We start from the raw sequence: 19021 nt of genomic DNA on the forward strand, positions 1-19021 counted from the left end.
TTGAACTCGTCTCTAAATTAAATTGCGAATCCTCTCCGGTAATACTGGGGAATTCTGTAAATGCTAGAAGGCTGTTTCTATCCGCAAGCGTAATTCCTCAAGAGTTGACCTCGGTAGAGTACACTAGGCTTCTGACATGACCCCCCACACAGAAATCCATGAGATTTAAATCCGGAGACCTTGGAGGCCACGACACAGGCCCTCCTCTACCTATCCAATGTTGACCATAGTTTAGAGTTAGAAGCCGGCACACTCGTAAATGAAAATATGCTGGAGCACCGTCATGAAGGAGCCACATGGTTCAAATGGCTCCAAGCACTATGGGACTTCACATCTGAGGTCATCAGTTCCCTGGACTTAGAACTACTTGAACCTAACTAACCTAAGGACATCACACACATCCATGCTCGAGGCAGGATTCGAACCTGCGACCCTAGCAGCAGCGCGGTTCCGCACGGAAGCGCCTAGAACCGCTCAGTCACAGAGGCCGGTGGAACCACATGTTCAAGCGTTGGTTCAGTGGGACATCATCATGTACATCTGGAAGTACTGTTCTCAGAAACCGCATCTACTACTGTCAGGTTGGTTCCTGTGGTAGAAAGTGTGGTCCAGTTATGCGGTCCCTGAGCAGTCGTGCCCAGACGTTCAACGAATAACGCAGCTCAAGTCGTGATATGTGTGTTGCATTATGATTTACATCGGCCCAAATTAAAAGTAGCGTCACTGGTAAATCCATCCTCATCCGTGAACAGAAAACTGCTTACAAACAGGGGATTCAGCATACACTGTTGTTGTAGCCACTGGCAGAAATTCTCTCGTGGAGGGAAGTCTACATTTCTGAGGGCTTGTACTCGCTGGAGATGATATACACTGAGGAGCCAAAGAAACTGGTACATCTGCCTAATATCGTGTAGAGCCCCCACGAGCACGCAGAAGTGCCACAACACGACGTGGCATGGACCTGACTAATGTCTCAAGTAGTGCTGGAGGGAACTGACACCGTTAATCTTGCATCACTGCACAACGAGGTGGAGACCTCTTCTGAACACCACGTTGCAAGGCGTCCCAGATATCCTCAATAATGTTAGTGTCTAAGAAGTTTGGTGGCCAGCGGAAGCGTTTAAATTCAGAAGAGTGTTCCTAGAGTCACTCTGTAGCAATTCTGGACGTGTGGGGTGTCGCATTGTCCTGCTGGAATTCTTCAAGTCCGTCGAAAGGCGCAATGGACATGAATGGATGCAGGTGATCATGCGGGATGCTTGCCTACGTGTCAGCTGCCAGAGTCGTATCTAAACGTATCAGGGATCCCAAATCACTCCAACTGCACAAGCTCCACAGCATTACACAGCCTCCGCCAGCTTCAACAGCCCCCTGCTGAAAAGCAGGGTCCATGGACGTAGTCCTCGTCTGATTTCTACGTATGCCATGAAGAATGTTTTTCTTCTTCATTAATACACTACCGGCCATTAAAATTGCTACACCAAGGAGAAATGCAGATGATAAACGGGTATTCATTGGTCAAATATATTATACTAGAACTGACATATGATTACATTATCACGCAATTTGGGTGCATAGACCCTGAGAAATCAGTACCCAGAACAACCACATCTGGCGTTCAAATGGTTCAAATGGCTCTGAGCACCATGGGACTTAACTTTTTATGGCTCTGAGCACTATGGGACTTAACTGCTGTGGTCATCAGTCCCCTAGAACTTAGAACTACGTAAACCTAGCTAAACTAAGAGCATTACACACATCCATGCCCGAGGCAGGATTCGAACCTGCGACCGTAGCGGTCGCGTGGTTCCAGACTGTAGCGCCTAAAACCATTCGGCCACTATGGCCGGCCACCTCTGGCCGTAATAACGGCCTTGATACGCCTGGGCATGGAGTCAAACAGAGCTTGGATGGCGTATACAGGTACAGCTGCCCATGCAGCTTCAACACGATACCACCGCTCATCAAGAGTAGTGACTGGCGTATTGTGACGAGCCAGTTGCTCCGCCATCATTGACCAGACGTTTTCAATTGGTGAGAGATCTGTAGAATGTGCTGGCCTGGGCAACAGTCGAACAGTTTCTGTATCCAGAAAGGCCCGTGTAGGACCAGCAACATGCGGTCGTGCATTATATTGCTGAAATGTAGGGTTTAGAAGGGATCGAATGAAGGGTAGAGCCCGGGTCGTAACACATCTGAAATGTAACGTCCGCTGTCTTGTATATTTTTTCTAAGGGGACGTTTCAAACTCAGGGATCAAGACGTGGCTGCACGATCCGTTACAGCCATGCCGATAAGATGCCTGTCATCTCGACTGCTAGTGATACGAGGCCGTTGGGATCCAGCACGTGGTTTCGGTATTACCCTCCTGAAGCCACCGATTCCATATTCTGATAACAGTCATTGGATCTCGACCAACGCGAGCAGCAATGTCGCGATACGATAAATCGAAATCGCTATAGGCTACAACCCGACCTTTATCAAAGTCGGAAACGTGATGGTACGAATTTCTCCTCCTTACACGAGGCATCACAATAACGTTTCAACAGGCAACGCCGGTCAACTACTGTTTGTGTATGAGAAATCGGTTGGAAACTTTCTTCATGTCAGCACGTTGTAAGTGTCGCCCCGGAGCCAACCTTGTGTGAATCCTCTGAAATGCTGATCATTTGCATATTATAGCATCTTCTTCCTGTCGGTTAAATTTCGTGTCTGTAGCACGTCATCTTCGTCGTGAAGTAATTTTAATAGCCAGTAGTGTATAAACATAGTCCTATAAGCTCATTTCACGCAAAAATTGGCATTTTTTGAAAACTTGTAGTTGCCTAAAATAAAGTTTAGAATACAGCCGTGGTGGTCTTTAATCCTTTCAGGACCATCTTCAAATTTTGTAATTTTATTCTGTTACGTATTGTAATGTACTTAAACTTTCGTGTAAAATTCATTTCAGATAAATGTTTCGTTACTGACATTGCAATTGTCATGAACGAAAGAGTAAAATAAGTGACTCAGTTTTAATGACTAATATTTACGCTTAAGGATTTCTTTATAGCTTAGTTGTAAACTGGTTCAAATATTTCGCATCGGCGCAGGCTTCGCTGAATCTCTGAGCTCAGTGGAACTGGAGAAGCATCTGGCGGTACAACGCCGGACTTTGACCTTTGCAGCCCACAACTCGACCAGCAGTGTCCGGCCCTGCCCCAGAAATAAAGTCCTCGCCATCGCCGATTTATCCTATGTGACTACCCCAGGATTTTTAAGGAAGGTGAGGTACAAAAAGGTAACGAGAAGTGAAAAAGTAGAAGCAAATTACAGTTTAATAATTAATGCTTTGATTCCACTTTTCAAGCACTTTCGTACTTGATGAAACTAACCAAGAGTAGATAAAGCACTGAAGGAGAATTGGCGTTTAACATTCTGCCGACGGCGAGACTGTTATAGACGGAGCACATGTTCAAATTGTAGGAGAATGGGAAACAAAATGAGCAGTATCTTCTTGAAAGGAACCACCCTGGCATTTGCCTTGAGCGATTTAGAGAAAAGATCAAAAACCTAAATATGAATATTCTGAGGTAGAATTAAACTACCCTCCTTCCGAACACTAGCCCACTAGTTAATTGTTCTTGTTTTACAGTTGGTCCTTATAAATCAGAAATTGGAAATTTGTGGTAAGGTCTTATGACACCAAATTGCTGAGGTCATCGGTCCCTAAGCCTACACATTACTTAATCTAACTTAAACTATCTTGCGCTATGGACACCACACACACCCATGCCAGAGGTATAAATCAGAGACAGCCTTTATTGTCAGATATAGAACTCTCTAAATCCTGCAATCAAACTGTTATTCGTAAGAATAATGGGGGAAAAAAGAAAACGTCTCAGTGCGGATATTTTTTATGACAAAAGGAGAAAGAAGGTGGCGCGAAATATTGACTCACCACTCTCACTACAATACAAACATAACATTACAATTAATCAGCGTAATCTACACTACAGTATGTGACACAACGTCTGCAGACCAGACAGACATGACATACGCCTCCATCACATGGACTGAGTGAAGCGGTTAAATATAGGATTCGTATTATGGAAGTACAGAGTACGGATTCGCGTCCGGACGTCCAGATTTATTTTTCTGTGGTTTCTCAAATCGTTTAAGAAATATGTCGGGAATGTCCTTTCAAAAAGACACTACACATTTCTGCCGCTGTCCTGGAACTATTCTTATTCAGACTTGTGCGCCATCTCTAAGGACGGTCCATTACTCCTTGACTTTACTTCCTTCATTTCATAAGACCCTTGAGTTACCGCCAAACTATCTCGCTCTGTGTGGCGTGTCAAAATTCGAAAAGATATAATAAACTTATAGTCACCTGTAGCCTTCCAAATCACGCCACAAGACCAGTGTAGTCTTGCTAAAGTTGCAGCAGTTCTTTCGATCACCCTAGAAAGAGGCGACTATTAGGTATTTCTGTCTCAAAGTAGAGACGTACAACGCAAATCATTTTTCTCGGCTGAGTTTGTAAGGCAATCCCCTGGCAAAGAGATCTTCTCCACGCATTTATTACTTTGTTTTTAGCCTGGTAAGATTAGGGCCACGAGGCCCTCTCCTACAAGTAGACAGTCATCCAAAATATTTGACATTATATTCGTTACAACAAACATTTTACAAATCACATCTAGTACAGAATCCAACATTTCGAAATCTATATGACATAAATTGTGCAGAAGAAACAGAGTTTTTTTTTTTTGTACATCACAAGTATAAAAATAAATTCGTTACAGGCAGGTAGATTTAAATTATGGACAGAACAGAACGGGCGGAAGAGGTAGAGAAAGAGCAAAGTATGTAATATAGATAGGAGAAATAAAGTGGCGTGATTGACTAAGAAAACGAAAAGAGAAGAATGTGTAAGTGGGACAAGACGGGAGAAATTGCTTTAATATTTGATAAAGGGGGATACTGGTCATATACGCTGATTTTGGAGGAAATCTTATGAGCTTGACGGAAGTACTTCAGAGCCTTAAAAGCAACACGACATTGAGTTGTGCGCGAAGTGCTAGATATTTTATTCCAGAGGCAGACAACAGCAACGGAGAAGGAATTTACAAATGTTTTTGTTTACGGATAGGCTACGCTAAGATACCATCTCATCTTTCCATTATGACCACATGACAAATAGGTGATCTCTGAGACGAGGTACTGGGGAGCATGTGCGCTGTAGAGCTGATGAAGTAGACATAGCGTATAATAGGCATCTATATTGTCTGGCTGCAACTATCCTAACTGGGTGTATGAAACACCGACTCGGTCCACTAGACGAATGATACAGATGTAAAGCACACAAGCATTCACGGTTTTAAAAAGAGTACTATACGGCATTGGCCCCTTACCTTGTCTGCATTTATCGTGAATCTCTCGCCCACCACAAAGTTCCAAGCGACTGGACTAAAACGCAGGTGACACCAGTTTATACGAAGAGTAAAAGAACGGACCCGCAAAATTACAGACCTTCGGTTTGTTGCAGAGTTCTTGGACACATTCTCAGTTCGAATATATAAAATGTTCTTGAGACTGAGAAGCTTATGTCCACGAATCATCATGGTTTCAGAAAGCATCGCTAGTACGAAACTCAGCTTGCCCTTTCCTCACATGATATACTGCGAACTATGGACGAAGGGCAACAGGCAAATTCCATATTTCTAGATTTCCGGAAAGTATTTCACTCTGTGTCCCATTGTAGGCAGTTAACGAAACTACGGGCATGTGGAATAAGTTCCCAGATGCGTGAGTAGCTCGAAGTCCCCTTAAGTACGAGAACCCAGTATGTTATCCTCGACGGCGAGTCTTCATCAGAGACAAGGGTATCATCAGGAGTGCTGTGGGGAATTGTGACATGCCGCGCGGGGTAGCCGACCGGTTTGGGGCCCCTTGTCAGGGTTCACGCGGCTCCCCCCGTCAGAGGTTTGAGTCCTCCCTCGGGTATGTGTGTGTGTATGTGTCCGTTGTCCTTAGCGTAAGTTAGTTTAAGTTAGATTAAATAGGATGTAAGCTTAGGGACCGATGACCACAGCAGTTCGGTCTCATAAGACCATACCACAAATTTCCAAAAATTGTGATAGGACCGTTGTTTTTCTTCGTATACATAAATGATTTGACCGACAGTGTGGGAAACAATCGGCGGTTGTTTACTGGTGATGCTATGGTGTAAGGTAAGGTATCGAAGTTGAGTGACTGTAGGAAGATGCAAGACGATATAGACAAAATTTCTAGTTTGTGTGATGAATGGCAGCTAGCTCTAAATGTGGAAAAATGTAAGTTAATGCGGATGAATAGGAATATCAAACCTGTAATGTTCGGATAGAGTATTACTAGTGTCTTCCTTGACACAGTCAGGTCGTTTAAATATCTGGGCATAACTTTCCAAAGCGTTAAGAGGTGGAACGAGCATGTCAGAACTGTGGTAGGTAAGTGAATAGTCTACTTCGATTTATTGGGAGTATTTTAGGAAAGCGTGGTTCACCTGTAAAGGAGACCGCATACGGACGCTGGTGCGACCTATTCTTGAGTACTACTCCAGTGTTTGGAATTCCGTACCAGGTCGCATTGAAGGAATTCAGAGACGGGCTGCCTGATATGTTACCGATAGGTTCGAACAACAAGTAAGTGTCAACGTAGATGCTTTGGGAAATTAAATGGGAATCCCTGGAGGGAAGGCGACATTATTTTTGAGGAACACTATTGCGAAAATTTAGAGAACCGGCATTTGAAGCTGACTGCCGAACGGTTCTACTGCCGCAACATACATTGCGCTTAAGGGCCAGGACGATAAAATCGAAAAATTTGGGCTCATACGGAGGCATATAGACGACCTGCCAGGTTAGCCGAGAGCGCTAATGCGCTGCTTCCTGGACTCGGGTAGGCGCGCCAGCCCCGGATCGAATCCGTCCGGCGGATTACCGACGGTGGCCAGTGTGTCGGCCAGCCTGGATGTGGTTTTTAGGCGGTTTTCCACATCCCGCTAGGTGAATACTGGGCTTGTCCCCACGTTCCGCCTCAGTTACACGACTCACAGACATCTAAACACGTTCGCACTATTCCATGGATTACGCTAGACGCAAACAGCTGGGGTACACTAATTACGTCCTAGGGGGAGGGGGGGGCAGGGTGGCGGCAGGAAGGGCATCCAGCCACCCCTTTAAACTAACCTTGCCAAATCCGTTCCTAACTGTGCCGACCCTGAGAAGCCGCGGGACAAAGAACCATCAAAAGAAAGAAAAAAAGGTGACATATGGACACTCGTTTTTCCCTCGCTCTAATTGCGAGTGGAATGGGAAAGGAAATGACTAGTCCAGCACAAAAATGAGGCAAACCCGGATAGAATACTCGCAACGGATTAACGACAGTGGTTTGTGCACCAGCGAGCCTCAGTGTGCTTTTTAGGGCGGTTTCTCGAGCTCTTTTATGCAAATGCTTTTCGACTCAGAAAATACGAGTCACAAACAGTTAAAACACGATCACACACAGAACGAACTTGGCGTAATTCACAGACGGATGGCGCGCACCACTTCCCTTCCTTAAATAACTGACAAGTGCGGTGACAGGAAGGGCATCCGGCAGAAAAACTAATAAAATAAGTTCGTCGAAACTTGAGTACAGTGGAACCCGTATTAGAGTAGGTAAACACTGAAGAAAAAAGAGGGAAAATGAGATAAAAGTGTGCCTGCGTGTACCGTTAAAAGTACTGGTGACATACAACAGCGTTTGTAAGCGGTTATAAATCAGAAGGAATACCCCATAAACTATTGAGTTCCAGTATTATTCCCGTATTCAGCAAGAATTGTGTTGCTACCTAAAATTTGGTTTGTGAGTAAGTTCATACCGTTTTTGTTTTTGCGTGTTGGTATTCCGATTGCTACGGCACAGGGTATCCTCCACCATACACCGTACATTGGCTTGCGGAGTATCTATGTAGATGTAGATGTAACAGTCTTAGTTTTCACTGCCAGCCCGAGTGGCCGTACGGTTCTAGGTGCTGCAGTCTGGAACCGAGCGACTGCTACGGTCGCAGGTTCGAATCCTGCCTCGGGCATGGATGTGTGTGATGTCCTTAGGTTAGTTAGGTTTAATTAGTTCTAAGTTCTAGGCGACTGATGACCTCAGAAGTTAAGTCGCATAGTGCTCAGAGCCATTTGAACCATTTAGTTTTCACTACTCCCGCACAACAACTTACCACACTGGAGACCCAGCTGCCTAAAATTGTAGACTAGTAAAAGAGATAAATGATGTAAGGGAGTGGGTGGAGAGAAAGCAACCATGGGTTGTTGCTGCCACTACAGATCTGATGTTCGCTGAATCTATCTCCAGCACGAGTGTCACCCCACTACATCCTTCGTAATTGTCAGTCTTAAACTAAACTGGAACACAGTGCAGGTCCTTTGAATGTCACGGGTGTGACAGGATCTGAGAAGAGACTTGACGTGGCTGGTGGCGGTGAACGGCAGTGAGTGGCGGGCTCGTCTGGGGAGCTGCTACGTGCCGCTGGACACACTGTTGCTGGTGGCCGAGGTGTCGCCTGGCGGACAGCTGGTCGAGATCACAGAGGTCTTCAACCCGGGCCGCCGCCAACCTTTGGAGTTCGCCCTCTTCGGCCGCTGGACACCCACCGCAGGGCTCTACACGGCCCACAACGACGTCACCGCGCTCTACCTCCGCAGGAGGTCACTCAGGGGTGCTACGCTCACCGTCATCACCTACCACGTAAGCTATCACTCACGTCCTCTTTCTCGCCTCATTTGCATGGCTTTTTCCGTTGCTCGTACCACCAAGTGATAAACCTAAGTACTATCGCATTGCCAATACTTACTACTTAAGTCTATGCTTCCGCTGCTCAACACCTTGGCTCTCATTTTGTTTACTGCATCGTCTTGTATGGGTTTTCTATCACAAGCAGTTTGAAGCGATAAACCTTAATCCTTTTCCACCTCACAGTCGGAACCTATTACCAAAGACCCGCTTCTGCTTCTCAACACTTGGGCTAGCATTCTGTTTGCCTCACCATCTAGTGTGGTTTCTATTACTTGCAGACCTAGGTGATAAACTTTAGTCTTTTCCCAGGTATATGATCAGAAATGCAGTAGCTCTTGGTCGGTCAGTTCAGTATTTCTAATAGCATGTGGTTTACTGTCGCATACACATTTGACAAGCAAATGAACTTTTAATAAATGGAAGGAAGATTTCTCTAATAAATGTAAACGATGGATATAATATACAGGGTGGTCCATTGATAGTGACCGGGCCAAATATCTCACGAAATAAGCATCAAACGAAAAAAACTACAAATAACGAAACTTGCTAGCTTGAAGGGGGAAACCAGATGGCGCTATGATTGGCCCGCTAGATGGCGCTGCAATAGGTCAAACGGATATCAACTGCGTTTTTTTTAACTAGGAAGCCCCCATTTTTTATTACACATGTTTTAGTTCGACCAATTTTTCCTCTTTGTGATAGATGGCGCTGTAACAGTCACAAACAATTTTATACGAACAGTTGGTACAAGGTAGGTTTTTTAAATTAAAATACAGAAGGTAGATACGTTTGAACATTTTATTTCGGTTGTTCCAATGTGATACATGTACCTTTGTAAACTTATCATTTCTGAGAACGCATGCTGTTACAGAGTGATTACCTGCAAATAGCACATTATTGCAATAAATGTTCGTCTAAAATTTTGAGCCATATGTTTGTGACTATTACGGCGCCATCTGTCACAAAGCGAAAAAAGTGGTCCAACTAAAACATTCATATTTCTTTAAGTACTACATGAATATGTAATAAGAAATGCGGTTCCTATTTAAAAAAAAAAACGCGGTTGATATCCGTTTGACCTATGGTCGCGCCATCTAGCGGGCCAACCATAGCGCTATCTGGTTTCCCCCTTCAAGCTTGACAAGTTTCGTTCTTTGTAGTTTTTTCATTTGACGCTTATTTCGTGAGATGTTTGGCCCGGTCACGATCGATGGACCACCCTGTATAAAGTAACTTAAGAACGCAGTCATTTCATAAATAATATTTCGCAGCTTAACAGTATACTGTCTTAAATATTGGATTGGTTTTTACATAAGTTTTTTCATAAGTTTAATAAGCGCAACAGACACATAGACCAGAGGCTTTAATTTACTACAATCATTCAACGCCGGGGTAACTTTTGTATTTCGCGACTGTAGAAATCACGTGGTTTTGAGGCGATGAACCCGTAGAGTCATTCTCGGAGCACATTTTCATCCGTAAAGGAAGTTCCTTGAAGTTTGTTCGGTAGAGACCGGAGTAGGTGATAATCTGAGTGCGTAAGAGGTGATTAAGGTGGGTGCGGAATCACTTCCCACTTCAACTCCTGAATACTTTATTTGGAAGTCTAAGAGAATACAAAAGGCCGTTATTGAGGAGTAGCATCACTTCACGCAGACTTCCTGGTCGTTGTTTCCGGATTGCGTCCCGCAAGACGTCTCAGTTCTTGACGATAAATGTTGGCAGTGATGGTTACACCTCGGGGAAGCAATTCTTAGTTTACCACGCCGTCGCTGTTCCACCAGATGCAAAACATTATCTTTTTTCTAACGGCTCAGGTCTTTGTTGTGGGAGTTGCTGCTTTGTTCGGGGTCAATCATTCCTTTCTTTTCCTTGCGTTAGCATAAAGACACCATTTCCCATCAGTAGTAACGATACAGGATAGGAATAGTCGATGTTTTTCACGAACCAATCGACGACAAACAAGCACAGACGCACATATGGCCTCCCGCTGATTTTTTGTGGTTTTGGCTTAGAGTATCTTAGAGTATGGGGTATCCATGCTGCTGATTTCCGAACCTCACTCACTGCATGCAAATATCGCACGATAGTGGAATGATCATACACTACTGGCCATCAAAATTGCTACACCAAGAAGAAATGCAGATGATAAACCGGTATTCATTGGACAAATATATTATACTAGAAATGACACGTGATTACATTTTCACGCAATTTGGGTGCACAGATCCTGAGAAATCAGTGCCCACAACAGCCACCTCTGGTCGTAACAACAGCCTTGATACGCCTGGGCACTGAGTCAAACAGAGCTTGGATGGCGTGTACAGGTACAGCAGCTTCAACACGATACCACAGTTCATCAAGAGTAGTGACTGGCGTATTGTGACGAGCCAGTCGCTCGGCCACCATTCACCAGACGTTTTCAATTGGTGAGAGATCTGGAGAATTTGTAGGCCAGGGTAGCAGTCGAACATTTTCTGTATCCAGAAAGGCCCGTAAAGGACCTGCAGCATGTGGTCGTGCATTATCCTGCTGAAATAGAGGGTTTCGCAGGGATCGAATAAAGGGTAGATACACGGGTCGTAACACATCTGAAATGTAGCGTACACTATCCAAAGTGCCGTCAATGCGAACAAGAGGTGACCGAGACGTGTAACTAATGGCACCCCATACCATCACGCCGAGTGATACTACACTATGGCGATGACGAATACACGATTCCAATGTGCGTTCCCCACGATGTCACCAAACACGGATGCGACCATCATGATCCTGTAAACAGAACCTGGTTTCATCCGAGAAAATGACGTTTTGCCATTCGTGCACCCATGTTCGTCGTTGAGTACACCATCGCAGGCGCTCCTGTCTGTGATGCAGCGTCGAGGGTAACTGCAGCCATGGTCTCCCAGCTGATAGTCCATGCTGCTGCAAACATCGTCCCTGTTCGTCCAGATGGTTGTTGTCTTGCAAACGTCACCATCTATTGACTCATGGATCGAGACTTGGCTGCACGATCTGTTACAGCCATGCGGGTAAGATGCCTGTCATCTCGACTGCTAGTGATAAGAGGGCGTTGGGATGCAGCACGGCGTTCCGTATTACCCTCCTGAACCCACCGATTCCATATTCTGCTAACAGTCATTGGATCCTGACCAACGCGAGCAGCAATGTCGCGATACGATAAACCGCAATCACGATAGTCTACAATCCGACCTTTATCAAAGTTGGAAACGTTATGGTACGCATTTCTCTTCATTACACGAGGCATCACAACAACGTTTCACCAGGCAATCCAGATCAACTCTTGTTTGTGTATGAGAAATCGGTTGGAAATGTTCCTCATTCAGCATGTTGTAGGTTTCGCCACCGGCGCCAACCTTGTGTGAATGCTCTGAAAAGCTAATAATTTACATATCACAGCATCTTCTTCCTGTCGGTTAAATTTCGCGTCTGTAACACGTTATGTTCGTGGTGTAGCAATGGCCAGTAGTGTAATATGAAACCTATCCTGCTTAAACGAGAAACCATTTTCTTGTCATGCTCCGTCGAATGGCATTATCCTCATACACGGCGCAAATACTGCTGACTGCCTCAGCTGCTGTCACCTCTCTATCAAACGCAAAAAGAAGATTATGTCGGAAATGTTCAGATTTCTCCTCTTGGTACTCCAGTTTCTAACGTCCACAAGTCTACACACTGTCTCCCAACGACAAAATGACGATATGCAAACTCCAATAGCAACAGTGAACTACAGTTAGAAAATTGAAACCGATAAATAAAGTCGTAGCAACCGTAATACCAACACCCAAAAACAAAAACGGTACGAACTTACCCAAAAACCTAATTTTGGGCAGCAACACAATTCTTGCTGAATACGGGAATAATACTGGAACTCAATAGTTTATGGAGTATTCCTTCTGCTTTATAACCGCTTCCAAACGCTGCTGTATGTCACCAGTACTTTTAGCGGTGCACACAAGCACACTTTTATCTTATTTTCCTTTTTTTCCGTCAGTTTTTGCCTCCTCTAACACGGGCTCCACTGTACTCAAGTTTCGACGAACTTATTTTATTAGTTTTGCTGCCGGATGCCCTTCCTGTCACCGCACCTGTCAGTTGTTTAAGGAAGGGAAGTGGTGCGCGCCACCCGTCTGTGAATTATACAAACTTCGTTCAGTACGTGATCGTGTTTTAACTGTTTGTGTCTCGTATTTTCTGAGCCGGAAAGCATTTGCATAAAAGAGCTCGAGAAACCGCCCTAAAACCCACATTGAGGCTGGCTGGTGCACAAACCACTGTCGTTAATCCGTTGCGCGGATTCGAACGGGGTTTGGCTCATTTTTGTGTCTCGTAAGTTAGTGCGCTTCACGTTACGCTTCAGCGACAGGTAACCGGTGTTCATTCTTTCTTCACGTTATTTTTAATCTCTTTCAAGTTGACTGTAGTTGTCCTAAGCTTCCTATAGAGTTCGTCCCACAAATTCCCTGTTTGGTTAAGCTCTGTGCAACTGAGATGGTGCCTGAAGAACTTTGGATTAGTTATACAGAAGCTACAGGGCAGTATGTTGTACAAATTTGAATTTAGCCCACCTCCCCAACTTTTCTAAATGCCTGGGCGTATTTTGCTTCAGTGTTTTAACATATCCCCCTTTGTTTAACGTGCACAATCTCTTCCACACCAGATAACGAAATAACGCCCGATAGGTAAACACTCAACAACTTGAAGGGGGTAAAACATAATGGGTAAAAATTACGATGCGACACCGCACTGTAGTAGCAATCGAAGGGACCATGAAACCTAAGGACTATGTGAATGAAATTGAGGATCACATGCATCCCTTCATTCTCGATCACTTCCCCGTTGCTGATGACATCTTTCAACCGGAAAACTGTTCTTATCACAAGGCCAGGTTCGTGGTACAGTGATTTGAGGATCTTTATGGTGAATTCATGTTGATTCCAATAAATTCACTAGATCTGAATCCAATAGAAAATATATAAAATGCTATCGGGCACCAGCTCTACACTCACACTCCACCAGCCCGTAATTTATGGAAATTGTGGGATCTGTTCTTAGACATTCGGTTCCACTTTCCTCTAGAAATCTCAACTTGTCGAATCCATGATAAGCAGAATCGCTGCTATGAATTATTCCATTGACGAACCAGCAAGGTATTAAGCAGGTGATCGTAAGGCTATGGCTCAGCGCTGCACCTTTTTTTCTGTACATCTACCCTATGTTGAAACTAATACGAAGTTGCAAATCCATAGCTTCCACACATCTTCATCAGTGTCCCATGGATCAGTTTCGTCTTCCACCCTCTATTTCCTCTCCACAGCTCATACGCCAAAGTTACATGTTCTCATCCACCTGACCAATATGAAGGTGACACCAGATTCTCTGCCCTTCACGTAAAGCTCCAGACTTCCCCAAAGTCGTGCCAGATTAATCATCATTACTTCAGCTAGTGCTCGGGCACACCTCTCATCCGTTTTCCCACTTTCCAACTCACAGTCCATCAAGATTACAGCCATCTTCCTAATACTCTGAAATATCTTGAATTAACTATGATTGCAAACCAAGCTGCTGATTCTGTCGAATAACGATGCAAAAGAAAGTCCACAATGGACCAGAATTACTAAAGCTACTACAGCAATGGAAATCAGAATTGAGGCAGTCATAAGAATATGACTGTAATACCACAATGTCTTTAGTATACTGTATCGACTGTATTAGGACAGTAGTAGATACACATAAGACATAAACAATCATGAAGAAATTACATAGATTCTACCATCACTCGAGTAACAAAATAAGGCGTTTGCATTTCCTGTGTAGAAATTGGTATAAAGTCACTCGCTGTTCTATTGTTTTATTGCACTGATAATACTTTGTCCAACCTCCGTTCTTCCTAATTACCTCAAAAATTGTCTGTGCCATTGATTTTGTTAGGTTTTGTAGTTCTTGCAGTGAAATTTTCCCCCACTCTTATCGTATCGCAGTTTTCAGCTCACATACGAACTCAGATTGCCTTCCATTGCGAGTATTCCCCAAAGGTTTCCCGCGGGGTTCATATCTGGGCTACGTGCAGGCAAGAGCAAGATATAGATATTTTTATCTTCAGACGACTTTTTGACTGTATCAGAAACATGCAAAGATGCATTATCTTGTTGAAACATTAGACCTCTGTTCTGTAGGTCCTCATACATTCTAATAAGTTCTGTCTCTAGCACCTCACTGTGCATGTAAGAGTTCATTGCAGTGGTCAGCCATGCGATGTGTGAGTTACCTTCAGCGCAGGGGCTGTCCAAATCATAACACTTCCATCACCAAAATTTCTGCTCATTCTTACCTGCTTCCCTTTCCGTAGATAATGCCAATAATATCGAAATCCATCTGGGTCATGTAAATTGAACTTCTTATGACTGAAGATCACTTTATCCCATTATGAAGCCCATGCCATATGTTTTTTTTTAGCAAACTTCAATCTAGCATGTTAATGTTTGGGTGTTAGAGCAGATTTCTACATTCGTTTCTTGAATGCAAAGTGTTTGGGTTGTCAATTGACAAAATTTGTCGTAGGCCTCTGGTAGTCACTGAAAGATGTAAATCAGCAACAATTTGAGGACGATAACAGTTTGCAATCCTTGCTTTGCGCAAAATGAACCGTTTAGATTCCTCAAATTATTTTTTACTAAGCCCATATTTTACGTTCTGTCCATACCGATCGCCCAGTCTAACGTAATTATCTGTCACTGCACCTGAGCAGTTCAGCTTCTTGGCGATTTGAAGAATTGAGTCCCATTTCCATGTAAGCACGATTTTGGCTTTTTTATGTTATGATTACTGTGTTCCACGTGGCAGCGTCACAATCGTGGTTTATGTACATAACACGCGTTGACACTAATGGTGTCTGTTTCCTATCTGGAGTAGAGGCACACACGCACACACTAACACCGCAAAGAGCCCACTGTGTTTATACCGATATCCTCCCTCTGCCTCTTGAATCGTTAATTTCTAGTTTTATACTGTACTACTGACATCAAATACGATACCATTTTATTCTATTTGTCAGTATGCTGGATCTCATACTATTGCATATACAGGATGTTTCAAAAATGGTTCAAATGGCTCTGAGTACTATGGGACTTAACTCCTGAGGTCATCAGTCCCCTAGAACTTAGAACTACTTAAACCTAACTAACCTAAGGACATCACACACATCCATGCCCGAGGCAGGATTCGAACCTGTGGCCGTAGCGGTCCTTCGGTTCCAGGCTGTAGCACCTAGAACTGCTCGGCCACCTCGGCCGGCAGGATGTTTCAAAAAGGACTTTACAACTTTAAAATTTCATATAAATTTATTGAAAGAATATATAGAGCTGGGTTTAGTGTTATTTTGTTGGGAAACATATTTTTACCTTAAAGATGTTGAACGTGGCTTCGGTTAGTTATCCTGGACACATTTCATCGGAAATCAAATTCTTCCCAAACTCGCTGTAGCATTGCAGGTGTAACTTGCTCAGTGCTCAGTGGCGGAGTAAATTCTTGTTCTAAGTTCAGGTAGAGAAGTCGGCACAGAAGGTACACGGGGAAGGTGTGGGGAGGGGGGGCATGGAATTGGTGCATTACGGCAAATCCATTGACCTAGAAAGCAGTCACAGAGAAAATCCCGGACGAGCATGTTGCAATGTTTGACGTGGATTTTCACTGCCCCATATCTTAGTTATGCGTGTTAACCTTGCCACTTAAGTGAAAAGTCAGAAAAGATGATTTTGTCCAAGAAATTTTTATCCTCATGTAATCGATTTAACATATCCGCACAGAAGTTCTTCCGAGCATTTTTATCAGTGCCTTTTATTGCTTGTACAATCATCAATATGAACGGTTTCAAATCGATACGGTTTCTCAACACACGCCAAACAGTCGTATGTGGGATTTGCAGTTCGCGAGGTGCATGTCGGGTCAATTTCGTAGGGCTGTTGACAAAACGTTGTCTCACTCGCACAACAATGTCGACAGGCGTGCTTGGACGACCTGATGATTTCACATGTCTTACCGAGCATCCTGTTTGTACAAAACATTTATGCCGCTCATAAATTGTAGGCCTACTAGGAAGTTCTTTAGCGTACTTGGTAGGGAAATAATGCTGAACTGTTGTCGCCGACTTAGATTCTTCAACCAGAATCACACAGCTCGGGTCCAGCTTTAACACACTGCCTCTAGCGCTCCTTGCGGTGCGATTCGACACTAGCGAACTATTCGAGATAAAACTTGATGTATTTCCCTAAAAATTGACACTATAGTCACCTCTGTAGGTACTGTGAATTAATTTATAGAAATTGTCAAAGTTATAAAGTCCTTTTTGAAACAGCCTGTACATTGTGCACTACTATTCCAGCCGACATTGTTAATTTGCTTACAAATATCCATGCCTTTATACTGATGTCCACAACATAGAGATTATCTCTACCTACCATCCTCCACATATACAAAACATTTATCTGACTCACCTTACGTTTTCCAACACAGCTCGGTTATCTGAAACCCTAAAAATTTACTCCTCTGTACCAGTTCTTGAATGTCAAGTACTCCACTTCACCCCTCAGATCTTTATTCCTTTCCCTGTTCACGTTCTTGACCAGTTGATCAAAATGCCTCATTTTATGAAAGTCCTGAAAAATATGAAAATCGTGAACCTCCTGAAATGTTGAAAATCAAAAGAGCAAATCCCCATTGCCTACATTGCCTTTTCCAATGTCGGGTAGCTGTGTCGATACCAATGTATCCCGTCACCTCCACACTCTCCATATACTGTCGCAAGAAAAGCCTCATATTCGTATTACACTCAACCTCTTACGAGTATGACCACAGCTCTCTGTCATGCCTCTCTAACGTACCTCCTAATGATCACACAGTTCCCAATCTGCAACAATCATAGAAAAAACAAGACACTGTGAAGAAATATCGATAGGAAAGAATGAAATAAGTAGGACAAGAGAGCGCGGCTTTGGTTGATATCTGTCTAATGATCCTATTTGATCCTGCTGGTCCAGAGGTCCTTATCCGGTGACGACAGTCAGTCTCCTCGTAAGTCATTAGTACATCCTCATCTACATTTATTCTCCGGAAGCCACCCAACGGTGTGTGGCGGAGGGCACTTTACGTGTCACTGTCATTACCTCCCATTCCTGTTCCAGTCGCGTATGGTTCGCGGGAAGAACGACTGCCGAAAAGCCTCCGTGCTCGCTCGAATCTCTCTAACTTTACATTCGTGATCTCATCTGGAGGTATAAGTAGGGGGAAGCAATATATTCGATACCTCATCCAGAAACGCACCTTCTCGAAATCTGGACAGCAGGCTACACCGCGATGCAGAGCGCCTCTCTTGCAGAGTCTGCCACTTGAGTTTGCTAAACATCTCCGCTATCACACTTACCAAATAACCCTGTGACGAAACGGGCCGCTCTTCTTAGGATCTTCTCTATCTCCTCTGTCAACCCGACCTGGCACGGATCCCACACTGATGAGCAATACTCAAGTATAGGTCGAACGAGTGTTTTGTAAGCCATCTCCTTTGTTGTTGCACTACTTTTTCTAAGGCATCTCCCAATGAATCTCAGCCTGGTACCCGCCTTAGCAACAATTAATTTTATATGATCATTCCACTTCAAATCGTTCCGTACGCATACCCCCATATATGCTACCAGTGTCTGTTCCGCTATCATATAATCAGACAATAAAGGATCCTTCTTTCTATGCATTCGCAATACGTAGTCCTTATCGTATTTGATAAAATAAATGTTTCTCGAATGTATGCCTATTTTCAATTAGTGTGGTTCTTCGAGCTTTCACTGCAAGTAATTTTGTACCACTCGTCTTGTTTTCAGATCCTCCAAACCATTAGAAGGATAATCGAATTTTTACGCTACACTTTTATGCACTTCTTATTAAGTACAAGTAACTGAGTTTGCCTTATGTCAGTAATTATCTCATGTGAAATTCTGTAGCAGTACGAAATACATCCAAAAGATTACAACAACAGGTATTCCTGTATACGTTGGAGTATGACGTGCTCGTGTGCGATTGGGTACCTGCGTCGGTATAAAACTTAAAGACTTATTAAGTATTCCCTTAAAGTTTACATTTGAATTTACACACAGACAAAAACTAGTTTGTAGTTTGGTAGATGATATTCATTAACACATCA

At 43.7% G+C, this 19021-nt stretch overlaps 1 protein-coding gene across 1 annotated transcript in view; it reads left to right on the plus strand.

The window, feature by feature from the left end:
• Positions 1–19021, plus strand: part of LOC126299414 (glutamate receptor U1-like) — a 298401-nt gene that overhangs the window by 106175 nt on the left and 173205 nt on the right. Inside the window, exons 3-4 of the mRNA XM_049991308.1 lie at positions 3093–3265; positions 8464–8763. Of these exons, the coding sequence (XP_049847265.1) occupies positions 3093–3265; positions 8464–8763 (473 nt within the window). The remainder of the gene's footprint in view (positions 1–3092; positions 3266–8463; positions 8764–19021) is intronic.

This window comes from Schistocerca gregaria, chromosome X, assembly GCF_023897955.1.
Source record: "Schistocerca gregaria isolate iqSchGreg1 chromosome X, iqSchGreg1.2, whole genome shotgun sequence".
Classification (NCBI taxonomy): Eukaryota; Metazoa; Arthropoda; class Insecta; order Orthoptera; family Acrididae; genus Schistocerca; species Schistocerca gregaria.